The sequence below is a fragment of the Oryza glaberrima genome, chromosome 2, assembly GCF_000147395.1.
Source record: "Oryza glaberrima chromosome 2, OglaRS2, whole genome shotgun sequence".
Lineage (NCBI taxonomy): Eukaryota > Viridiplantae > Streptophyta > Magnoliopsida > Poales > Poaceae > Oryza > Oryza glaberrima.
In genome coordinates, this window is record NC_068327.1 from 10,932,137 (window position 1) to 10,958,711 (window position 26,575).

The 26,575-nt window shown below is 44.0% G+C and overlaps 1 protein-coding gene and 1 pseudogene across 2 annotated transcripts; one reads left to right on the forward strand and one right to left on the reverse strand.

Annotated features, from left to right (window-relative positions):
• Positions 1-2,771: 2,771 nt before the first annotated feature.
• LOC127762747 (protein PAT1 homolog) lies at positions 2,772-11,595 on the reverse strand. Of its 2 annotated transcripts, XR_008015559.1 has the most exons (6): positions 11,343-11,595; positions 10,871-11,031; positions 6,266-6,322; positions 5,977-6,046; positions 3,436-5,767; positions 2,772-3,261 (listed from the first exon to the last, which is right to left on the reverse strand). XR_008015559.1 is itself a non-coding variant. In XM_052287230.1 (5 exons), exons 1-5 carry the CDS (start codon positions 11,374-11,376, stop codon positions 3,597-3,599), a joined length of 2,493 nt encoding a protein of 830 aa, XP_052143190.1. In that variant the 5' UTR covers positions 11,377-11,595; the 3' UTR covers positions 2,772-3,596. The 2 variants fall into 2 exon arrangements, 1 of the variants encoding a protein (XP_052143190.1); XM_052287230.1 differs by having other exon boundaries at positions 2,772-5,767.
• Positions 11,596-13,929: 2,334 nt separating this feature from the next.
• LOC127762487 (uncharacterized) lies at positions 13,930-16,242 on the forward strand (annotated as a pseudogene).
• Positions 16,243-26,575: the final 10,333 nt, after the last annotated feature.

Consider the following 26,575-nt stretch of genomic DNA (forward strand, 5'->3'; position numbering starts at 1 on the left):
ATATCCCACCAACAATGATCCAAAAAAAAAGGGCATGTGGGGTAGGCCGGGATTCTTGATGGGGATATATATGCTCCCAAACGAGGCCTAAAAAACTCCATGGAGCAAATGATTTTGATTTTTAAATACTAGTAAATACGCGGAATTATCTAAATATAATGAAGAATAATAAGGTAAGAACTCATTACTTTTTTCTCTCCTCTAAATTCATATGCAAATTATTCTATTTGACATGAAATTAGGAGAAAAATGACGGGAGTAATTTATTTGTTCAAAATCACATGCTTCCTCCGTTTAACATTATAACTTGCTTTGTCATTTTTTCCTAGTCAAACTTCCTTTAAGTTTGACCAAATGTATAGAAAAACATAATACTCCTAAATATTATCAAAATATATACAATGTTATATTTAATGAAGCTAATTTGATATTATATATGTTAATTTGTTTACAAACTCAATCAAACCTAAATAAGTTTAACTTAGAAAAAAGAAGTAAAATAGACTTATAATATGAAATGGAGGGAGTAACAAATTTTCATGTAAGAATATGTTAATGTCATAAGTTCAGTGGATCCACACAATTAAATGTGATCAATATGGATCATAACTGTGTTAAATAAATAGTTTCGGTGGTTGGTAAAAAACCAATGAGATGAAAAAAGGAGTAAATTTCGCTTTTGATCATATTTTATTACTGATGTTTTATTTTGAATCACTTTTTAACTAATGTTTTTTCTTTGAACCGGTTAATCTTGGCTTTGTTTTATTTTGAACCACCTGACTCTCTCAAGCATATGAAAGATCTTGAGAACGTCGGCACCTACTCATCAAAGAACTCTCACAACTATATGAAAGATTGTTTCTTTAGGATATAACAAGTTGGATGTAGATGGATAAAAGAGTTAAGATCCAAAGTAGAGATACAAATACTCAATTTAGAATAAAAACATTGGTTAAAAAATGGTTTAAAGCGAAACATCGGTAATAAAAGACGATCCAAAATAAAATTTGTACTTTAAAGAAATACAACTTGCTGTGGGATGTGTTGGCCTATGGATGATAACTATATTTCTCGGTCTCTTTCTAGATGTGCTTTTGACTAATGAAGTGTGATGATGAATCCATTTCATTCAATAATCAGCCGTGTGTTTGGTTCGACCAACAAACAATGCCCCGGGCCAATCCTTTTGTTTGGCTGAGTCGCACAACCGAGCAATCCGTCACCTATCTGTCATTGAAACACATACTTTCTATCTCCGTATAAATAGCATGCATGAAACAATCATTACACCATCGTTAGCTAAGCACCGAGAGATTAATAAGTAATAGTTAGAGCATGCCCAAGAGATGTCCAATTCTATTTCCAATCTCAAAATTTTGAAGTTATGTATAAAAAAAATAGATCCAATAGACCTCCAATCAACATCCCAAAAAATTGAAAATCCCTTCTCCGCTATTCTCGTTCTCCACGTGTAGGGAAGAGCACCGCTTCCCAATCTGCCGATCACAAGCAATTTGCGCACATGGGTGAAATATCTCTGCCGTCGCAAGCTTATTCGTCATTGCTTCAATTTGCGCCACCACTAGCCGTCACAAGCTCACCCGCTATTGATTCAATTCACACCACAGCCGGCCCCCGAGCTCATCCGCGCCATGCTCGATTCGCCCCTCTATCAGGCCCAAAGTCGCACCGCGGCCGACCCTAGAGCTCGTCCACAACTAGCCATTCGCGACCATAACTCGCGTCTCCACTGAGTCTCGATTCGTGCTGCCGGCCATCGGGATCCTTTCGCACCCTTCTCTAGCCACCCTTGCTGTCGCCTACCGCTGGCGTTAACTTGTCTCGCTATACTCTAGTCTCGGCTCTGCGCGAGAGGTAGAAGAATGAGAGGAAGAAGAGAGGAGGAAAGAAAGGACCAATATGTAGGTCATATCGGTCAGGTCATTGTTCAAGAGGGAGAGGAACCATTGGTAGTTTTGCAAGTGGTCCCACTTTTTTTTATTATAAATAATATGTTTATCTAATCTGTTGGAGGGAAGATATTTTAGGACCATAAATTCTGGTTAGGAATTCTTGAAAACTCATCTAGGGAGCAGATTTATTTGGGTATCTCTTGGTGATGCTCTTACTCCCCCATCTCAAAACATATCAAATCTAGAATTTGAGGGGATATATTTTAGTACAACGAATCTGAACAGGGTACGTCCAAATTTGTTATACTAGGATATGTCAAATCCAGTTCTACGTTGCTATACAATGGGACGGAGGGAGTATGATCTATGACCAAGCAAAAGAGTCATCCCGTGAGCCTAGCTACTCATCCTAGAGACCCATAGACACCCACTCTTTAAACTTGCTCGTCCTAGCAGACTTACACCTTAAACCAAAACACACAATAAGATGTATGATCATTAAATGCACTCACTAGGAAATCGACGGTGGAAACAAATGATTGATGGAAACAGATCATAGCCATGTACCCAGAGATAGATAAGCAGAGTTGAGAAGAGAAAAAGCAGGTACTCCATCCGTCCCGTAAAAAAACGTACCTATTACGGTATTACGAGATGTATCACATCCTAGTACATCGTAACACTACGAATCTAGATAAGAGCTACCTCTTCTTCAGATTCGTAGTAACAGGAAATGTTACATTTCGTATTAGATTTATTTTTTATGAGACGGAGAGTAGTTCATTTCATAAATAGTAGCGGATATAAGATGGATTGAGAGGGAAAACTGGACGAAACCGAGTGGCATCAAACAAGTTGAATCTATAAAGCATTCTATATAAATTGAAATGTTTAACAATTGGCGCCAGAAAATGCCACGCCTAACACTACCATCACTTCTGACTTGTTGCATTTAAACTTGCAAACATCATTACAGCCACCCAAGTTTCTACTACTACATTCTCGATCTCTACTCAGCTAAAATCCCAAATTATACCTTCCGCTAGAATAGAAAAAGTCGGGAAAGAAAAATTAATAAATAATAATAACAAAACATAGTACCATATACCAATGCTAGCTAGGCCTTTTTCAGTACGAGGGCATGATCAACTAGTAACATTTCAACCCTTCAACACAACAAAATGAGAAAAAGAAGGCGGCTTGATTGAAATTCCACCTTGATGGCACCAGGACACTTGAGTCTTGATTGAAATACCACCTTGATGGTTCCAGGACACTTGTCTTGAAGAACAATCAAACAGCATCTTCAAGTACACAATCAAACAGCGTCTTCAACAAGCACCTTCTACAGCCAGAGATAGATACCAGGCAGGTTTCATGAGCAACAAAACTCAGGAAGAAACTTCCCAGTAACAAAAACACATCCATCTGCATAATACATGCAAAACAGATTGCATCCCTACAAAACATAATAAACCAGACATGTCGCAACAATAGTAAACTTGGTGCCTTATATTACCACTGTTTATCGATGCTCCAACCCTCTCGATCTTTGTTTCCTGGATTCATATTACTATTGACTTTTCTTTACTGGGAAAATGAGGGAAGAGTCTCCATCTTAAAGAGCCATTGTATCAAGTATACTGATTACCCAAAGAAGCAAAAACACTATGCTTTCACTCATATTTTCCAGCTTTCTGAACTTGGGATAGATTCTGATGTCATGGGTCCATTACTGGACCCATGAGAACTATGGTTGTTAACAGGCACCGTGCGCTGAGCAAAACCGAGCAACTGCTTCCGCTGATACTCATTTGTGTGGGGAAGGCTAGCACGCAACAATTCAACTGGCATTTCCCTGCCTATAACTGCTGCCACAGCAGGTTGTGTTTGCAATGCATGAATCACACTATCGAATTTACTCATGCAATACTCTGTAAGCAGCCCAAAGAAGGCATCAAATGATGCTTGCCATAGAGCTCTGTTTTGCATGCTGTAGGTAGAGGCCACATGCTGATCAGTGAGAAGCTCTGTTGCTCTGTCCAGTACAGACTTTATGATGAAAGAAGCCCCATCACCTGCAGCATGTCCAAGGGGTCGCAGAGGGGGTTGCAGCGAAGAACACACAATAGCTGCAAGGCAAGCACTTAGTCCACTCAACTCCAACCGAACAACACAGGTTGATACAGCAGTAGCAAGTTTTGTCGTTGTCTCAACAGCACTACTATCAGATGGCAAATTTCCAAATATAAATCTTAGATGCCGGAAGACTGCCATGCAAGCAATTCTAGCAAGCTCACTGCCAGAACTCACAAGTTCAAGGTAACGAGAAAGTAGCTTGCGGCCCTTCGGAAGAGAGACTATTCGGAGAAACACCAGATCATCATTTGGTGAGAGAGGTGCATTGTTACTGGGTGTAAGTGGATCAACTAGTTGCAGGGATTCTGCCAGCTGCTCAAGGAGGGCCTGTCTCCTGTTTCTCAGTTGCAAGCCACCATCTTGCTGCTGGCTAAATTGCAGCAAGCGATCAATATCATCTACATCAAGCAGTAGGCAGAGGCCATCTTCAATTGTGATCCTAGCAGCCAGCATTGGTTCTTGGTCAAGTGTTTTTGAAGCAGATTTTTCAGTAACGTCATCACTTGATTCAGAGGTTTGTTCAACATCGAGGAGTGGACGAGGCCTGCGGATGGAAGAAAATGGTAACCTTCCAAGAGCATCAACCTGGAGATATGCATGTGGCTCATCTTTACTCCGTGCATGGGATGATGGATCTCTAATCAAGGTCGGACAGAAGTGGTGCTTGAGTTGACCTCCTGCTGACTTTTTAGCTAAACAGGCTTGATGATAGTAATCATCAATGTACGGATCGTTGATCTGAGTAGCAGCTTGCTGCATCCTTGCAATGTTCTCAATTTCAGCCGTGGACATGTACTTGGATCTGAACCGCGGCCACCCATTATCCATCCTCATACCAGCAAGCTCAAAACCTTGGGGGAGATAATGCTGGCCATGCACTCCATGGTGCAGCATTGCTCTTGCTCTCGGATCACTCAAGTCAGGCATTGCCAAATTTGCATCAAATCCACTCATCATTTGTGATGGATGCTGAGGATTGTACATCTGACGACCTTGTGGTGGAGGATGCCGAGGACCAAGCATCTGAGCATGGAACTGTGAGAATTGTGGCGGAGAGTGTTGAATTGGGGCCATTCCATGTTGTGGACGGCGTGACAGCATTTGAGGTGGGACCAATCCATTTGGACGCTCCAGATTGTGCTGCATGAAACCTGGTGTAAGCATGGCACCATTTGGTCGAACTGGCCCACTGTTTAGAGCATTCTGTTGCAAATTATTAGTTGATAAACCTGCTGAATCCAAATGAGCCATGCTCCGACCAAGTGGCCCTGGAGGCATACCACCACGAGGAAACTGGGGATGGTGTAACTCATTTTGTGCAGATACAGGCATTTGGAATGAAGTGGGAGGAGATGGCATGTTCATGTTATGTGGTTGACCTGGCGAAGAATGGGATACTGCACCAGATGGAGGGTACGGAATGAATGATGATTTAGGTACCGGAATTGGTTCTGTGTGATTGTATTGAGGCTCTTGTTGTGGGTATGATGAAGTTCTATGCAACGGAGATGGCATTGCTCCAAGAATATGTTCATTAGGATTGTATTGAGCATCTTGCTGCGGCGATGAGGATGTTCTGTGCAGTCTAGAATCAGCAAAGCGGGCTAAATGAGGTGGTTGAGACCACCGGCTTTCATTATTCAGCCCTGGTTCAGCTCCAAATATAGGCTGTGTAGGCCAATATGAATCTTGTGCCCAGTCCGGAGTAGAACCTACACAAATTGAATCCATTAACATTAGAATACAATGTTAATAAATCAGAAACCATATATGAAACCTACAAGAGAACAAAGACTGTAAAAATGTATTGAAATTCACATTCTAACAATGGAAAATTAATGAATATGTTCATCCCATTGGCCAGATGTAACGAATCTTACATATATCCTTGAAAAATGGAATAAATCAAATACCCACTCACTTTGTCTAGAAATTGAACCCCCACGACTAATTATTCCCGATTGTGTTGGTTCATTGATGCTTCTGGTCAACTGAAAGTGGAGAAATCAACAAATAAGTTCACAGTTAAAAAAGAACAACACGATGCAAGCATACAAATAGGTATACAAGAGTAATATGCAACTTTATTTATCTATAATCTACATTCTGCAATTTCTACAAAAAAAAAAATAAAATACACCATGTTTCTGTTAGATCACATTTGTGTATATTATGTGGTTACAAAGCTATGCTTTTTTAAAAAAAAAAACCTTTGAGAATGCTCCAGCAAGATCATCAACGCCAGTAAATGAACCTCCACCTTCATCCTGCAAAAGCAAAAGCTTGATTGGTGTGAGCAGCTGAAGCTGATTCCTTAATTTGCAACATAAATAAGTGATAGTGTGATACTGCAATCTTTTAAGGTAATCAGAAGCACATCACAGCTTAAACTGTTATTTAGGCCGCAACACTAAGCGAAGAAAACTATAACAATAAGATAACCTGGATATGATCCAGATAATTACTGCACTATTTCCTGAGCTAAATTTGCTCAGAAGTACAGATAGTGAGATAAAACAACCTCTAGTATAATGAGAAGTGGACTTGAACAACTCTGCAGCAGAGAAATTACAAGCTGCCTCAGATTGCAAGGCAACTTTTTTGGTGAAATACTATTTCCGCTAAAATAAAATTAATTGAACTCTACAAAGTTTTCAAGAGTAGCAGTGTGCATAAAATCCAGCAGTTTTCTATAACAGGTCTACTAGGCAATTATTATGGGCATGGGCCAAAGAAAGCTTGACCAGTAACACATGCCTTCCAGAGCCAACTCCTAGATCCTTTGGTCCACACTCGGGCATATACAAGGAATGAACACTCCATGCCTATTGCTGCATAATTGCCTGTTATGAAATATAATCATTACCTATGTAACACCAACGCAGGATACCAGAAAAAGCGATTTTACGATCATTCTCAGCTACTCAATAAAATAACAGGTAAACTACTGAGGATCCCAAAATTGTATACATAAAAGGCCTACATACATGCACATAAGGCCCCACTGCTTCCTGCATGCTGTAAGCCAGCCAGCAAACCTATATTGAAATAAAGAAGGAAAGGAGGAGAGTACAATCAATACAGTAACCTATATTAACTTTACACTTGGAGACATGAAGCCGTGCTCCGTACCACGTGACTGCAGTTGCCAAATGTTCCAAGGCGCATTCTAATATTATGTTCCCTTCCTACTTCACCCAGTCCTCTCCCCCACCATTACATGCCAAGTTTGCTGCTGTTTCCATCAGTCTTTCCATATTATATTTCCAGTCAAGTCAGTCAACACTTCTACAATCCAGTCTATTAACACTAGCTTTACTTGGGAAAGTAGTGAAAGTCCTGCTGCTGGATAAAGATACTGGAAAAAGCCATCAAACCGCTGATGAGGAACAAGAAGCTTTACCAGTTAGAAATTTTGACGAAAAAAGGGGGAATAAGAAATTGGTGTTCCATCTACGAGATTCATACACTCTACTCCCTAGCTTCGGTCTAAAAACGAGTCTTCCAAGATCTGCTATGGTTACAGGATGAAATTTCATCCTCAAATAAACCTCGTAATCATAAGAAAGTTGGTTTTTTAGCACTAGGCCAACCAAGATCGGATATAGCTGGTTTTCCGCGAAATCTATTTCAGTAGAGCGTATGATGTCGATGGCCCGAGGTAGAGCACTCAATGGGCTTAACCTCCACAATGGAGGCCGCCTTGTATATATTGCCTTCTAGGTCGGTTACAGGTGAAGCCATCTGCTACCCTCCTCCAATTCCCCAAATTTTCGACCTCGCTATCAGAGATAGCAAATCTGCTTCTATTTCTTCTCCCCCAGGTGATCATCCTTACCATGAGCTGATGGCAGGGGAAAGGTGCAGTGGTGGCGATAGGTGTCGAGAACAGCAGCAGTACCTCTGGTCTCTGGGTATTTGGGTCTGCTGTATCTGTGTATATTGTTCCAGTCCCATGCCGCTGCCGTATTGCATCTGTTTTCTTGTAATTCTAAATCGATTTGATGCAGTTCCGATATGTTGTATGACATGCATATCATGTACGGAACAGCAGTTGGTGCTGAAGCAGTGATTCTTGGATAGCTACTAGGTGGGTGAACTGCTGCGTACCCAAATTTTTAACCTTGATTTTTTCTCTACTAAAAAATGGAGTCATCCGTCCGCTCTCCTCCGCACCCCACCGCGCGGAGCATGCCCTGTACGCCTCCCTCCCGTGAGCGTAGCACCCTCCCTACACTCCAAGCCCATCCCCAGTTATATGGGCCCATAAGCCCATGAATCAATGTCCATTGCTGCGCACGGGCATATTACTAGTGCAGAGAAAGGATGCTGTTGGTTTCCTATTTGGTGACATAAGTTCCGGGATGATCAAGTCATGAGATGCAAGAAAAGCTCAAGGCTTGCAAGCGCTCTTCTGCAGCTCAGGTGTACAAGTTGAGATTGAACCGAGGCACTTGTCTATATGTCTTGAGTTATAGTATATCTGATGTTAATTCCAATAGATGGAAGTAATGAATTCTTAAAATGTTTATGGTGGATTCGCCTGTTCGAATAAAATACTGCCTTTTTATTTGACAATGGATGCATTAAGTCGTTGTAAGGTGATACTTAGAATAGCTGGGCATCATGATACCCTTCTTCATGAGACTTTTTGTAGTTGTTTCCTTATCTGAATTAGGCTCGAAATTCACTCGACGTTGAGTCGAGTCCAGCATGAGCCAGTTCTCTAGCTCGGAATCCAGCTTGGCTCAAAGTGAGCTCATTTGAAGTATAATGTGAGCTTAGTCAATGCAAGACTCATCCATGCATCCCATGGCCCAGCCATATCATATTGGAGGATATAAGCTCATAAGGCAGTCACATGCCACAGCCACAAATCTCACGGCAAATCTCTCCCATCTGTCGATTCTTTAGTAGACAAGCATGGTGCGAGCAGCGAGCAGGATTAGACGGGTGGTGCAGGCGTGCGGGCAACGGGCAACATGAGTAACACAAGCGCCTGTCGCCTTAATGTGAGATTCTTCGGTAAAAACCGTTCCCCGTAACTACCGAACCGATTTTATTTGGTTTTTTCGGCTTGGTTTATATTCGTAAAAAAAAAATCTCAGTGGCTATTATCGAGAAACCGAATTTTATGAAAACCGAAGAATCGACCCGACTAAACCGATGAAACAGAACATCGACACCTACCTTTTACCACAATATTTTCGTTAAATTCTGTGTGGTAAATATGGTATTACTCCCTCCTTCCCAAATTGATCATCATATAAGTTTATACACTAAGACCAAGGATAATTTAAATCACATCAATCTCCCACAATGCATGCATCGATTAAAACACCATGCCAATTACACCTTAGCATACACACATTCTCCCCTGCTGCATTAATTGTATTATGATGAAATCCGTGTCCATGCGGTTATATGATGATCAATTTGAGAAATTTTGAGTTCCATTATATGATGATCAATTTGGGAAGGAGGGAGTATTTGTTTAGTAAATACATTATACTTACAAAAATACAGATCATTGTTGTGCTATTGGTAGATACAAGTTTTTTCAGTTCCACTTTGGTAAATACCATATTTTACCAAAGTTTACGGCAACTCTTTTTTAACATAATTACGAACTAAGAATGATAGCTGACAGTTAACAGATGAGACAAGAGAAATTAATCCATGCATGCACACAACCACACACAGGATAATAAAACAGTGACAATCACTCAAGCAGCTTACTGATGAACATGAGCAAGCAATATTAGGTGCTTATGTTGGTTGTGTAGCCAGTACTGGCCAGTCAAAACAAGTGGCCGCTAATTGTTGGAAAGTTGGCCAACTGGGCAACTGAGCCAAGAAGACTATCAAGCCGGGCATGCAAAGACAGAAACATGTCGCAGTACACAAGACACCAAAAGGCCAGGTTCATGTTATTCGGTATTGTTGGTATATTCAGTTCCTAGCCAGTTTTTACCCCAAAAAGCAAAATTTCAAAACATGTTTTATCAAACACTAAATAACAAATACTGATCAAACCGAGTTAACCAGTGCGGATCGGGATAGTTGCGAAACACCCCCTACGCTACACATCCCATTTGCCAGTTTCCTAGTGCATCCCAAATTTACCCTTCTGTTGATTGGCTGCTTCTCTCTGCTGGATGCTACAGCAGTCAATGCCTAACAAAGGTGCTATCTACCCTGAAGTGACTCTAGAAAAGGAATTGCAAGGGCGAGCAGAAATCATGGTAGTGACAGCACCAAAGGAAAGTTCCAGCAATAACAATGGCAAGAAACAACAATGTCTAAGCTTAGCTCTCCCTCTTCCCGTCCTCAACTAATGTCCCTCTCTCCTTTCAATGGTCAACACAGCATGGTCCAAGGCTTCCGCATGATGAGTCCACAGTCTCATGGACTATGTGCATCCTCTGAAGCTACCATAACACCGATGCTTACTATTTACTCTTCATTCAACATAAATCCGTAGTGTTCGGGTGGACCCTGCTACCTCTTACTGAACCATGATAGACTAAGTATTAATTCCCGTTGGATTGAACAACAATGAAAACAAACAAGAAGTAAAAAAGAATGATCAAAATAACCCCTAGGAGCACCTCCCACCTCTCTCTCATGTTCTGAACACAAAAGGGTGTTTGCTACCAAAGTCATGAGTGCTGTGGGAATTACAAAATTACATACTGGGCACACTGTGTCATAAAGAAACATTGATTTCCAGTGAAAGTTTTTTAAATGGAAAGTAATAAATAATGGATGGAAGTTTGTCACATCAAAATTAAATGAACTGTCATCTATGTTACCTCAAACATATCCCTTCCATAAGCAGAAGGGTATTCTTTATCACCAGGACCAACAAAACCAGCATCAATACCATCATCATCCTCCAATCCACCCAGCTCAACTTCTTCCACCGCGTTGTTGCCAAAGAAAGCATACTGCGACGCATCAAACTTGGTATCGCCTGCACAGAGCCAGAGACAATCAAAGAGCCCGGGAATCAGTAGTGAAAGGTACAGTATCTCCACACTCCTTTCATTTAAAGGTAAAGGAGAAGCTATTTTGAGTTGGGATTGTTTGTTGGTGTTCTCCACCCCTCAAGTGACAACGTATTTCGTGGCTAGATCTCTATATACAAGTAACAAAGCGAATCATACCTAGAACACACATAGCAACCACAAGCATAAACCATCCCAAAACACTAATAATCCAATCAACGAGAGGAAGATCTTCTCCATCTTGGGGCAATCTATGAGAAGAGACGAGTTGCATTACCCGTCGATGCCGACGAAGAAGGCTGCGCCGCCATCCGCGGCTAGGGTTGCAGGTTGCGGCAGAAGATGTGGGTGAGACACAGGACACTGGCGCGCCGGCCGAACGGAGCGGAGGCCGGAGATGCCGGAGCGGATCGGGGAGGGAGCGAGCTCGAGAGAGGAGATGGCGGAGAAGACGGCGGAGGCGGAGGAACGCCGACGAGGAGGAGCCGAGCCCGCTCGAGAGATAGAATCAGGTCAGAGGGGAATTTTTTTTTTTTTGGCTGGTATATGTTGGAGGGCAACATCTCTAATGCACACAGGCCCTCACGTGTACACACGTGCACACCAACTAAAAAATATCAAAAAAAATCTAGAAAAAATTATGCACATACTTTCAATTGTATTACACCTAGGGTTAAAATCTTAACGTCAAATTCATTATATTTTAGCCGTAACAAAAAAACAAAAAATCTGACAGTTTTAAGGTAGTAATTTTGTCAGAATTTTATCTTTTTTGTTATTCTCTATGTAGAATGAATTTGAAGATACGATGTAATACTGTTGAAAGTACATATATGAATTTTTCTAGAATTTTTTATGATAATTTTTAGTTGGTGTATACGGTGTGTACACGCGAGGACCTGTGTGCATAGGATACGCTACCATGTGGGAGACGCCAAAACGTGCGAACTTTTTGGGTTTTTTTAGATTACGTGCAAGTTTGACGGGAGCGGTAAAAATAACTGAATCGTATGTGCACTTCTGATGATGGTAGAGGTGAAAAGTGACTGAAGCGTGTGCTATTTTCTTTTTCCAATCAGATCTTATGTAGTTTTGCAATTATCACCCTGCTAGAAAAAAATTTCGAGATTTCAATCGAGCAAAAACAAATTTCAGAAGCTAAGTGAAATATGGTGAATACGAGTTTTTAAATATTTGAAGAGAGGTATTCTGATCAAAACCACTCCATCTAAATTCTCGCGTCGCCCTCCCCTGGGCAGCTCAGGAGGCGACGAGCTCCGGCTGCCCCCTCCCCCTCATCTTCCTCCTTCGCCTCGCCGCCACCTGAGTGGCCGCCGGCAAAGCCGCGCAGCCGCAAGGACAGTGGCGGCGGGCTCCTCGTTTCGCCGATAGGGTCTCGCTCCCGGGGCCAGGGGAGCCACCCAGGGCGGTGGCAGCGGTGACCACCAGATCCTTGCCGCTCCGGCTGGATCTGGTGGGGTGGCGGTTGGCGGCGGGGATGGAGACGGCGACGGTAGGGGCGAGCTGCACCGTGCGGCGGTGACGATGGCGGCAGGGATGGCGACGGTGGGCCAGATTCGACGCGCCGAAGGCGGATCTGGCCACCCTGTGGCCAGATCGGGTGGGGCGAGCTCGCGGCGGTGGTGGCGCGGAGCTCGCGGTGACGGCAGCAGCGGGGCGAGCTCGCGGCAGGAGCGCTCGACACGGCGGCAACGGCAGTGCGAGGCTCGCGGCGACGGCGGTGATAGCGGGTGGCTAGCCAGCGGCAGTAGCGCCCGGCAGCGGCGGCGACCGGTGAGGTGCCCACGGCGCGAGGAGGCGCGGAGGTGCGGCACAGCTGGTGGCTGTGTAGGCCGGCGAGGCGCGGGTAGCGGCGACGGGGTTAGTCGCGGTGCGAGGAGGTTCAGTCGGCGGCAACGGTGGTTGCAACTGTCGAGAGGAGTGTGCCATTGCGGTGCAGCGACCGGCACAACGAGGTGACATGGCGCAGCCGGTGGTGGCATACGGAGGCTGCCCGGCACGGGGCACCGGTGCAGTGGTGTCCACACACTGGCGGAGGTTCAGATGGCGGTGGAGCATCGGTGTGTCAACAGTGGATAGGCAGGCGGTGGATGGTGGGTGAAAACTTCCGTCCTTGGCCGAGCCAGCAACGATGGCGGTCGAGCGTCACTCCCTCCTGAGGGCATTGTCGTGCTGTCTCACCCCCTCTAGTGGGTGAAAGCCCAGTCAAGGTTCTTGAGACCTCGCGGACGGCGGCGGCGATGTTCGTTGTTTCTCTCTATCGGTAATATGGGCCCGGGGGTACCTAGGCTAGGAGGAAGAGAAGCCTTTCCTCCGCAATGCGCCCGGTGGACCCAGCCCCCCTTGGGGGGTCACGCGGTCGGCCGAAGACCGACCGCCCGTTTCGCGCCCAGGGGCTCGGGGTACCTTGTCGCGCCCCTCGGGCCCGAGGGGCTGAACCGCCCCGAGGCCCTCGCTCGAGCGCCACGTGACCGCCACATGGGGGCTTGAGCGGGGAGGAGCGCCGTCTACCAGGCGCATTTATGGGCAGTGCTCCAACTGCCCCATCGCATTTAATGCAACGTGGCAGGACGTGCGCCGCCCACTAATGGATGTGCGCCAGGCGACCGGCTTTTGACCAGTCTGTGACCCGGCGATGGATGGATGGGACAGGCGGCAGCGCACCCACGTCTCACTCCCCGGCGATGGATGGATGGGACAAGCGGCAGCGCACCCACGTCTCACTCCGTGTCAGACGGCGTCGGGGCTGGTATGCCCCGTCCCATCGTGTGCAGGGAAATGACGTGCAGGTCACTGCCTCTCACGCATGTGAGCCCATGAAGTCGCCAAGAATTTATTAGGGAATGACGGGGGATGTCCCCCATGTCAGATAAAGGACTTTGGTGGGGGCCACGCAGGGGCGGCCGTTCGGATCGCTTCCGGCCCAAGGCATGGGACACTTTTTAATGTAGGCCATGTGGGCCCTTCTCCCGAACAGGGAGGGCATGAACGCTGCATGTGGTATCCCCTTTACCTATAAAAGGAGGACCTCGTCCTGCGATCAAGGGGAGGATGGTTGGATGAACAGAATTCTGGGTAGAGGCTAGTAAAGCCCTAGTTTGCGCTCCCAGGATCCGAACTCTTTGTAACCTCAAAAAGATCATCATACACACAGGAGTAGGGTATTACGCTCCGTAGCGGCCCGAAACTGTATAATCCCCCTCTCTCTTTTCCTCACAGTTGACCCTTCAAGCACAATTCCCACCAACACGGGCACGAGAACTCACAATGGGGGGGGGGTCTCACGGCCTCTCGCTAGAGAGGGTCACCCCTCGACACTCTCCCTGGAGACGCCGTCTAGGTAGCACCCTTGCCAGAACCACCTAAACTTTTGTTGCATGCTTGCTCTAGAGTCACATCGTCTTGTATCGGCGCCCTAGTTTATACAAGTTGGACACATCGGAGGGCCTTAGGGGGGAGCGGTTCCATTCTTCTCTCTCACTCCCTCTCCCTAGATCCCTTAGATGTGGATAGAGTAGTGCTTTGTGTCGGTTGTAGGGGTTGGTTTTTGGGCGATCCCAGTTGTAGCTCCTTTGTTGGTCTAGCGGCGGTCGGTCACGTTTAGCGGTGGCCGGTCCGGTGCTAGCCTTCTCTTGGGTTTGTGGTTGGCACTGTCGGTATGTGGGTGGTGGTATACCTTTTTTTTCCTTTTCCTGGTTACGGTCTACTAGGGTTGTGATTTTGTAATTTTTTCTACTTTATCAATTTGAACTTCGCACTGTCTCGTCCGAGTCGTTAAAAAAAGAAGAAGAGAGGTATTCATATTTGGTTATGTAATGTTTCGATCTTATTTGATATTTTTTATATATAACTATTTTCCGATATATATAAGCCTATGTTAAACTTATTCTTCATGCTCACATACTAAAAACCAATATTTATAAATCATGTTTTATACATACAGAAAGTAACCAACGGTTTAGATATTAAGCGCGCCAAACGGCGCGCGAATTTTCTAGTATGGGTTATAGCTCAGGTGGGTAAGTCCGGCTATTTGGTTTAATCCTTTTCTTTCCGATATAGCAGGTGTTAGGAAACGATAGGCGAACAAACGATAAAGAACAATAGATCAATCACAAAAGACACGAGATTTAACGTGGAAAATCCTCCCAAAACAGGAGAGAAAAAAACCACGGGCGCCAGCCAGCAAAATATCTTCACTATATCTGAGGTGAGGTTTCATCGCCGTACGGCGGCTTACAAGAGGTATATATATAGTGGAACCCTAAAAGGATGATGATCCGTACCGCGGGGGCTCCGCCCCCGCACCCCCAAGTGTCTCTAGGCGCACAGCCCAATGGGCCAGCCTCAGCCTTCGCTCCGCTACGGCAGAAGCTGGCCTTTATTAAGTGCAAATGAATTTGGATCACAACTCAACAGCAGGACAGGTTTGGCCTATTGTTGAATGTTCCTTTATACATCGATGATGAGTATTGCAGGGAGGAACATGGCACAAATTTGAAGTGCAGACATGGCATGTGACAAAAAGGAGGACTGCATGGGAAGGAACTGACACCGGAAGGAGATTTCTTGGTTGCCTTCCTGAGGTTTGGTTTGTTGTACTTTTTACTAGTTCATTGATACTTAGATTTTCTGTTAATTTAGTCATGCATGTCTAAATAATAGTACTATTTTTTTTGTTAGGAGGATGAGCAATGCGACACTTTGATTTGGGTAGATCCAGAGTGGCATCCAAGAGTACAAAAGGCATTTGAGCAGCTTTGGCACTTGCTAGAACGTACCAATCCGGGTCGGAGGCGCTCTGAGTGGACCTGTTATGTTGAAAAAAAAAAGAGAAAATTAGAACCATGCCATTATAATTTTATAAAATTTGAGATATGCCATCCTGATCCACATGTCATTAACTCATGTGGGTCCTACATATCATTGAAATACCGATGGCATATCTCAAACTTTGTAAATTTATAATGGCATGGTTCCTGAAGCTAGAGCTGGAAATGGCTGACCGTATTTCAGACATGGAAATTTCATTCGAGAAGAAGTTGTCCAAACAGAAAACTGATGACATTAGAAATTGGTTCATAAGAACAATAGATGTAGTTGTGTTCCTTCTTATGAAATTATTTGATAATATGTACTATGCTTGCCGTTGTTGATTTTCTACATGTAAATTAGCTATGTTAAGGCAACAGACGTAGTTTGTCATCTCATTTGTAGTAAAAGAAATGGGGTCTCAGGCCGTTGATTGTCATCTCATTTTTCTAGCCGTGCATTGTTCATTTGGGTTGATGAGTACCGGATGGATGGTTGCAAGTTCAGGTGTACTGAGACAAATTTTCCAGAAAATTATTCATATGGAACCATCACTTTGACACTATTTTGGGAGGCTCACTGGAAATCAGTATGTTGGAACTTAAATCTGACAGTCCGCAACCTGGCATACTGCCGGTGGAATATTAGCTGATTGCAACAGCCTGTTGAGCTTGGTAACTGAGAAATTGCAGACACCAATGTCCTAAACCAGCCCATCTGTCACAATTCTCTACATTTCACAATATGCAGCTGGGTCTATATATTAGACAAACTTTGGAGTGTTATATCAGTGCAGGTCCCATTAGATAGCTTTCAGAAAAGAATAGAGGTTCAAGCCTCATTTTCAAGACGAGTGAGGGTCCTCTGCATTACTCAGCAGTAATGCGCGTGGGGCCTACATGTCAGTGAGCAGTACTGCAGAGGATCTGGATTGCAAGACAAGATTGCAATATTCAAGCTCCATTCAGATATATCATGCTCTGTTCACAGCAAACAAAAATAAGACAGCAGATTAGCTTAAAATTTTCCATTTAAAGATTAAAGTCCCCAGCAAAAGCTTGTGCTTTTCTCATAAATTCATTACAAGAAACATGGCAGATTGAATTGTTCATTACAAAATAACTACACCATACAGCAGTAGGGCATCAACAAAGTGTGTACAGGACACACGTTCATAAGTCTCATAGCATGATAGTGGCAAACAATATATAATCCGTCCAACAATACAGCTTCCCACACATCGAAATCAAACATTAAAATTATTAAAATTATGATCAAACTCCAGATTCAACTTCCACCGGTGCAAAGAAACACTTCATAATTCTCATACATCTTCTACTTTGCTGAAAAAAAAATCACTGAGCAAGTTAGTAATTCCTTGAGCCGTCGAGGGGGCATAGGGGACGCGGAATGCCACGACACCGTTGCTCCTGAATGTGGCGGCGCTGCTGGTGATGGAGCTCGACAGTGGTTCCACTGCCACGGACGGCAGATGGATGGGGAAATAATCGACATCGGTGGGGGCATGGATGCGGGGCAAGCACGCTGTTCCGTTTCTGCTCTCGGAGGGAGGAGAAAATAGCGAACAGATGAGAAAGAGGCGAAATTGCTAATTAGCTACTGGTCGTGCACCCCTCCCCCCCGCGCGGATGGACGCGTGGCACGTGTAGGAGGGGAGGGGGCGCGGCGGCTGCACGCAGTGGGGGCCCACGTTCCTTTTTTGCCGGTATTTGTGGTTTCGGTTTTCTTTGTTTTTTTCTTTGTTTGTTTTTTCTGTTTTTTTTCTGGTTTTTTATTATATATATACAAACTTTATATACGTATGTATATAGTGTATACAAACTTTATATATGTGATGTCTCTTTTTTTATTTTTTAATATGAACGTACGTATACAAAGTTTGTATACGAATTCTGTATACAAACTCTGTATACGTATATAAACTTTGTATATGCGTATATAAAATTTGTATACGTGATGTTTTTTCTCCTTTTTTTTGATTTTTTAATACGAACGATATAAAGTTTGTATCATATACAAAGTTTGTATACGTCATATATAAACTTTGTTATATGTCATATATAATGTTTTGTATATTTGTATATATTTTTTTATATATAAAAAATATATATTATAAAATATTTTTTTATAGTAGTAGTACGAGTAGTAGTATAGTAGTAGTACTACTAGTAGTAGCAGTGTAGTAGTACTAGTATAGTAGTAGTGGTATTGCTAGTAGTAGTATAAAAGTAGTATGTACTAGTAGCAAACAAGAAATTCAGATGTTGTCTCATTAAAGTGATTGTCTAGCTCTTGAAGTAACCAATCCATAACATTATTAAAACAATCCACTTCATAATAATGCTTGTTTGTAATTCCTATTTTTTGCCTTGGCTTCTTTGGATTAATGTTTACTTCTCCCATCTCTAGTTTGGTAAGATCATATTTGTCACAGAAGTTATACACATCACTCTCTAATTTTTCCCATCCATGTCTTCTAAGGTCATCCAAATGACCTCTTGTAGATCTCACACATTTAACCGCATTCACAATATTTTGATCCTTCCATTGTAGTGCTAATGACAAGGTGTTTGTGATTATTAGGATAGTCAACATGAGATGCAAATAAAAGACAAAGTCAAAAGACTGGAAATATACTAAAAGACCCGCTGCTTGATCTCTGTTTGCTCTATCCCTACCATCCTCTTCCACAAATTCTAGTACTTCAACAATTGTTGGGAACATATCTACCAAACTTTTGAGAGTTTTTAATGAGAACTCTAACAAGTATCTCTGGCCTTTGAAGACATTGCTCTTGGTTCAACCCTTTTCCACTTTGAAGTAGCCCACAACCTAATGCCTTGCTCACATGCTCATCATTGATGTCTCTAACCATGTCCCTTCTCTTAGCTGAACCACCAACTACATTTAACAAGGTAGAAATCATACTCACAACAGCCACAACTACTAACCGAAGTTGGTGGGCGAAGCAATGGACATAATAAGCTGAAGTACTCTCTCTCATAATCAGTGATTGCAGCCTATTATATTCACCTCGCATATTACTGGCCCCATCATATCCTTGGCCTCTTACTTGACTCAAGCTTAGATTAAAATCTGCCATTAGAGCATCAATAGAAGCCTTGAGGTATGAGACCGTTGTTTCCTTCACATGAACAACACCAACAAACCTTTCTTTCACAATTCCACATTTATCAACGGACCTCAACACCACGACCATTTGCTCTTACAAGAACTATCTCTTGACTCATCAATTAGCAAGCAAAACACATCATGGCCAAGTTCTTCCAAAATGGAATGTAATATTTCTTTGGCAAAGCATTCAACAATATCCTTTTGAATCTCAGGAGCTATCATAAGACAATTCTTCAATGCATTTTTCCCCACTACCTTGCCTAAAGCAGCATCATGCTCTGCTAAGAAATCACGTAACTCTAAGAAATTGCCTTTGTTGTATGAATCACTTGATTCATCATGGCCCCGAAAAGGCAAAACTAGCTTTAACAACCTCCTAGCAACATTAATTGATCCATTTAATCGAACAAAATATGCATTTTTAGCAGCTTCACTTTGCACTTGCATATGGGCATCGATGTGTTGGGCTCTTTGCAACAAAGCATCACAATTTTTCATGGCTTGATTATGTAAGCTACCAACACCACCAACATGCTCTTTTAGCCTACTTTTTCTATGCCAACCATTCCAACCATCAACCACAAAGGCTTTATACCCATCCTCTTTCTTATTGCAATCTCTAAATAAGAAACAAAAAAAAACACAGTATGCTCTGTCTTTTGCCTTGTTATATTCAAGCCAACTTCCAAATTCATCAAACCATTCCTCAATAAACTGTCTTTACCTGAGATCTTTATAACCGGAAAAGTGAATGGACGTGGTTGGCAAGGCCCTTTCTGCAAGTATTTCCTCCTGACTATATCCCTCTGATTAGGATGGTAATCATCAATCTCCTTTCCCAAGCCTGGATCATATTCAATCTCATTCTCCCAACTACCATCATCGACTTGTTCTGGACAAGAATTCCGTACAGCTGCATTATTGGAATTTGCGCTTTCCTCAAGGTACTTGTCCATAACCTGTCAATTAAATAGTTTTATTATGTCAGACTATAAGTGCACTGTACAATAGAATAATGTACACCCCAAGAAGACAAAAATTTTTAGCAATGATGGTGTCACAGTATGCTTAAAATTTTACTAAGAGAGCAAGGTCAATAACATAGCCCGCTGTTGGCTCCAAAAAATAGCCATGTCATCTATAGTAAACAATGTAGCTAATGTATACAATAGAAATACTACAACACTAATTTTTTATTGTTTCATGGGACCCACCATCTTCTCCTACCTCACACTTTCTTTCTCCCTCTTATCCTATCTTCTTCTCCTAGTTCTTTTTCGATTCGACGAAAGATAGCAGCGGAGTGCGATGGACGTCGGAGACAGCGGCGGCGTAGCCGCGCGGCGGAGGCGGAAGACGGCGGCGGCCGCGCGATGGGCGTCGGAGACAGCGACGGCGTGGCGGAGGCGGAAGATAGCGGCGGCCGCACGACAAGCGTCGGAGACAGCAGCAGCGCGGCCGCGCGGCGGAGGCGGAAGACGGCGGCAGCCGCGCGACGGGCGTCGGAGACAGCGGCGGCGCGGTGGAGGCGGAAGACGGCCGTGGGCCCATGACGGGCGTCGGAGACAACGGTGGCGCGACGGAGGCGGAAGACGACGGCGGCCGCGCGACGTGCGGCGGGGCCGCGCGGCGGAGGCGGAAGACGACGGCGACCACGCGACGGATGAGGGAGACAGCGGCGGCCGGGCGGCTCCAAGACGACAGCGGCTCCTGCTGGCCGTCGCATTGGACAAGGACAACATACTCCGGCGACGGCTATGGTGAGCGAGTCGTGGCGATGAGACTTGCTGCCATGGATGCGGGAGGAACGATGGGCATCTGAGCATGAGCGGACCCACACTCTCGGGTCGCGCGTAGAGCCCGGCGACTAATTAGTCGCACGCCCATTCTCTCTCCTCTTCCCTCTCTCCTCCAGCTCATCACAAAATCTGACGTGGAGCACTTGTCGCCGATTATTGTACCTGCTCTAAGTGATGGTTGATGCCTTGATGGACTGATGACTACAGGACAACAGATGTCCTTGTCCCTTCCAGAGAAACTTTCAGTTCTTCCCTAGCTTATATAAATCATTTAATCTGGATAATTGAAAAGGTGCTATTAACAAGTTAGAAATCAAATAATAGGATTAAAAGTAAGACTAGAACTAGAAGAGATGATAAATTGAAATTCTGAAACTAGTTAAAAGAAAGATAAGTACCTATCTTTTACTCTTTAGTCTCTTGCTTGTGCATGACTGCTTGTGCAATGCAGTTTGCTTGCTCGGCTGCAGGTTGCTGGTTGCCCGTAGGCTGTAGTAGTAGTACTCCGGCTGCCCGCTGGGCGCTGCCGCCGTGCCGTTGCAGACCTGCAGTGCTGCGGTGCTGCCGGCGGCTAGCTAGGGCGACCAACAGCAGCTGCAGTTTGCTGGCCAGGACGGGACGATCTCGACAGGGCGCTGAGCGGCAGGAGTAGACGCCACGGTGTCTCGGCGAGAGGAGACGAACAGACTCACACAGACGTCCTATCGCGTTTGGAAAAAGAAAGAAAAAAAAACGAAAAAAAGGGTGTCGAGGAGATGTGCGGCGCTGGTTGGATTGACGAGGCGTCGCTCTCGCTCTCGCTTCCACAACTCGCTCATGGGTCAGGGGTGGTGCACGAATTTGCACTGAGGGGTTCTCATGTGGTGAAAACGGGAGACCTCTCATGCGCGAGCGCGCGACCAGTCCGCTCCTCCTACTACTACTATAGTGTACCATTACTACTACTGTTACTAGCGTTGCTACTACTAGCGGACCCGTGCGCACAGCTTGGACTACTAGTGCTGCTGCTGCTGCTAGTGGGGCCCACACGCGCAGCTAGGTGGTGATAGTAGTAGTACTACTATACTATACTACTACTACTTACAAAAATATACACACGTATATAAACTTTTGCATACGTATACAAAGTTTATATACGACGTATACAAACTTTATACATGTATGTATTAAAAAATCAAAAAGATAGAAAATACATCACATATATAAAGTTTGTACACATATACAAATTTTCTATACGTACAGGATACAACGTTTGTATACACGTACACAAACTTTGTATATGCATATAGAAACTTTGTATCCCATACATATAAAAAAACAAAAAACCAAAAGACCTGCAAGCAAAAAAACACCGAAAAAAACAAAAAGAAAAAACTAGAAAAAAAATCGGCCACATATATAAAGTTTGTATACGCGTACACAAACTTTGTATACGCATACAGAAACTTTACATCCCGTACGTATAAAAAAGGAAAAAAAACTGCAAGGAAAAAACCAAAAGAAAAAACAGAAAGAAAAAACCAGAAAAGAATAGGAAAAACTGGTGGGGAAAAAAAATCGTGCGACACGTGGTGCCGTCCCGCAAGCGTGCGGTGCTGCGGCTCCCTCTGCGTGTGCCACATGCCTTGCCGCGCGGGGGAGGGGGGAGGGGTAACCGCTAAATATAAAAATTGGGCCTGGTGCCTATGAACCCCCCCTGGCCCATTGGGCTCCGCCCCTCTCCCAGGTTCAAACAAGCTTGTATACATGCGGCACCGGCGGTTCCTACGCACAAATCACAAGTACCACAAGATGTAGTCGGAATTCGATGGCACTGAAGAGAGTGATCCTCCACTAAAACTTACATCCGGGAAAAAGTATGTGAAATGACAGAGAAAATAGTTTGCGGCCGATATTAATTACTCTGTTAATATATGGCAATGTGGGCGAATTTAAATTTGTTAATATGACATGTGGGCTCGATATTAATTATATACTTTATTTTTTATGTTAAAAGTACGAAACGATGGCCGATAGTACTAAAGGAAATGAAGATAAGGCTGTAGGGGAGGTGGAGTCGTCACATCCGACAGTGGAGCTGTCCCTTGCTATTGTGGTTGCTCCGAAACCAACGGTGCCGCCGTCCAATGGTTCCGACAACGACGTAGCTGACGAGGACGATGAGTACTCCTCGCTAAGTGATCCTTGTCCAAGCCCGAAACGGCGGAAATAGGACGAGGGTGAAAAAGGCGACAATGACTACATTCCCCGCGATTAAGGGATAAGTACAATTAAGATCTGAACTGTTTGAGTGATAACTATTAGCCCGAACTAATTCGAAACTTTGATACCTACTCATAGGAAACGGGGCCACGGAGATCAAAACGGCAGCCAAGAAGAAAGATAAGTCAAAAGACGACGAGGTCCCAGCTAAGACCACCGGCTCAAAGAAAACCGATAAGTTAGCACAGGCGAAGAAAAGAAGGGCAAGAGAAGCGTCAATAAAAACGACGAAGGGTTCTATGTTGTGACCCATGTTGGTCCAAAAGGAGAGCCGCTCGCCCCTCCGACTGCACGTGCGAGATTCAGTTCACAGTGTGTCATAATAGTAAGGGAAAGGATCATAATCACGATCAAGGACTGTGATCATGTATAGGATGGAGATAAGGAAGTCCTATGAAAAGAGCTGAAGAAAATGTTCCAGTTCCCGGATGGATTAGAAGCAGCGGTGAGGAATCGTGCACTGCAAACAATGGACAAGTCGTGGCGTGGTTGGAAAAACACATTGAACACAAAATTCGTGAAGACGGGCCGGACACCATTTGAGACATATGCCAATATAACACCGACACGGTGGGATGACTATGTTAAGTTGAAGACCTCCCCGAAAGAAATTGCCAAGAGCAAGAAGTTTGCTGAGTTGGCCAAGAAGAACAGATTTCCTCATCGCTTAGGCTCCGGGGGGTATGCACCAAAGGTGGCGCAGTGGGCAAAAGAGGAGGAAGAAATGAGGAAGGCGGGGCTTCAGGTACCAATGGAGGAATGGAGCGAAAGATCGAAAAAATGGGTAAAAGCTAGAACTTCTAAGATCACGCAAGAAGGCAAATTTTCGTTTGAAGACCTCGAGCTGCAAGGGGTTGCCAATAAAATAGAGTCTTTATCCAGTGCATAGAAGACATGATTTTTTAAGCCAAAGAGGGAGAAAGATGTGCTAAATACGATGCTGGGTACTCCTGAGCACAAAGGGTAGGGTTCGAGGTGTATCGTCCAAGCTCAGTTGGAAGGAAGGGTTCAAACATGACCCCTACAAGAAATGTGACGCCTACAAGGATAGCCTAAGGGATGAAGGGGCTAAGGAATTTGAAAGGCAAATGATGGATTTCTGCATTAGGCATCTTATTTTGCCTGACCCCGCAACCTGAGAACCTGAGCCAGATTACCCTTTTGATGACCTGAAGGAGAATACACCCTGTAAGTTGCACGTTCCAATTGGATGCTCTGGAAGAACTCTTGAGGCTGCTACAGCCATTGCTATCCCTGGCAGAACATATAACGGAGAGTTCGTATCCGATGAGTATGCCAAAGTGCAGTCGCAAGTGGTCTACCAAGGGTTTGAGTCGTACGACATCGACATCCCTACTCCTGATGGTGTATCCGTACTTGGGGATGCGGTCGATATTATAATTCTTTGGCACAAGAATGACATATTCTTTGGATTGGGCACCGGCGCCCAGTGAAAACTGGTGGTGCCAAAACCGAGGGTGCAAAAACCTCCGAGACCTCCTCCGAAGAGGCAGGTGACTGATAAGGCGGAAGAACCCGAGATGCCTATGGAGATTTCAGTGCCCGAGGTGTCTAAGGAAATTTCAGTGCCGGAGGTGCCCATGGATATTTCAGTGCAAGATGTGCCCATGGAGATTTCAGTGCCACAACCAGATGTGCAACTTCTAGCAATAGTCGGTACAGATATAGAAGTTATACCAGGTTTGGAATGGGACGGTACATAGCTAGAAATCTTTGAAGACCCTAATCCTGCGAAAGACCCTGAGGTGTAAGAACCCCCGGTCAATGACAAGGTCACTGAGAAGTCTGAAGTGCCTAGAGTGCTTAGGAGCCACAATTCCAAGTCCAAAGATGATCAAAAGGAGAAGTTCATGGTATCCGTCTTCAGAAGGGGTAAGGCCAACCTCAGAGAAGATGACCCCAAGAAGGCCGCTGCACTAGCCGGGAAAAAAGAACTTGGCAACTGATGATTGCCCGGAAAAATACGAACATGGGAAAGAAATATGACCGGATTTTGCACTTGAGGACGGTCCATGGGAGATGAGAAGGTTACATAAATGGTACATGGACACTAACAAGAAAGGCCTAAGTAATATAACAGTTCGATCACCGATAGATGCTTTCGGCGGCAACGGTTACTTCTGGCTAGATTTCGAAGATCTCCACGCCATATATCGTCGGGAAAAGATGGACGTCAACTATGTCGCTGCTTGGTGCCTGTGAGTATGAGTTTACATTAATTACATGAAAAATATGTACAATACAAAACCATGTGATTATTACTAACAAACTTCTTTAAACTTCTTTTGTAGGATGCAATACATGGATGCTAAGGAGAAAAAAGAACTTATCGGATTCCTGGATCCAATTAGGATCTGTCAAACACAGCATACCGTGAGGCTATCACTAGGGTCAGAGTAGTTGAAGGACAAGACTCCCGAAGAGATAGCTGAATACAAGTTGGGCTTGCAGAAGCAAAAAATGATTACTATCGCACAGTACATTGGACGAGTCTTCTTGCACTTTCAAAATAAGAGAGTCGTCCTGGCCTCTTATAATTTTAAGTAAGTCCGGTACATTTCTCTTCTACATATATGCCTTATTTTAGCCGCGATTAACTGCATTGTCGTTAATATGTAGCGATCATTACATCTGTTTAATCATCTATCCGAAGCACGGAACTGTGACAATCTTGGACCCTCTCGATTACCGTCACCAGTCATACAAAGAATTTCTAACAATCTTACAATAGTAAGTGATTCTGACACTTGCATGTATACTATGAATGTATTATAATTAAATCTCCTCCTTAATGCGAAACGATACGAAATCCATACAGTGCGTACAGCTACTACAAGTTCAAGGGTGGAGAACAGATTCGAACAAGGGAGAAGCTGCTAGTACATACATATTGGCCGATAATACTCCACTCACTTAATGTATTCCAATTATTTCACTAATTGCAAAATTTAACTATTTTCTTCTACGATATATCATGAAGTGTCACAAGCAACCTAGAGGTACTGTCCTCTGTGGGTATTACGCGTGCGAATTCCTCAGGGTTAATGGGAGGTATATGGTTAACGCAGAGGATGCAAGTCTCTACACTATGGACTAGACAACTTCACATATAGATGATACTAATATATTGTGTTTCTTCGATGCATGCAGTTGCCAAGAATAGAACATTGAACAAGCTTTGACGATACATGCATCATAAATATCTAGCGCGATCTCTGCCACTTCATCCACTGTGAGTGTTGTCATGTGAAAGGAGAGTTCTTCGACCCAGAGGGTGCCCTAGCTACAAGTAACGAATACAAGCATCTTCTGGAGTGGAGCAATGCTATGCCATAATATAATTAGATAGTGTATTTCAAGTGAGAATGTAAAAAATATTGTAATATTTTGTCAACACTTTTCACTTATGCAATATATGTAGATTTCTAAGTATCAAAAG

What these genes read in the sequence shown, in the direction of transcription:
- LOC127762747 (XM_052287230.1), bottom strand. Translation starts at nt 11,376, where the DNA reads ATGGCGGCGCAGCCTTCTTCGTCGGCATCGACGG. An exon ending in TTCTTCGTCGGCATCGACGG is followed by an intron (nt 11,032 to 11,342) that starts GTAATGCAACTC and finishes GGCTCTGTGCAG; the next exon opens with GCGATACCAAGTTTGATGCG. An exon ending in TTGCTGGAGCATTCTCAAAG is followed by an intron (nt 6,047 to 6,265) that starts GTTTTTTTTTTT and finishes CTCCACTTTCAG; the next exon opens with TTGACCAGAAGCATCAATGA.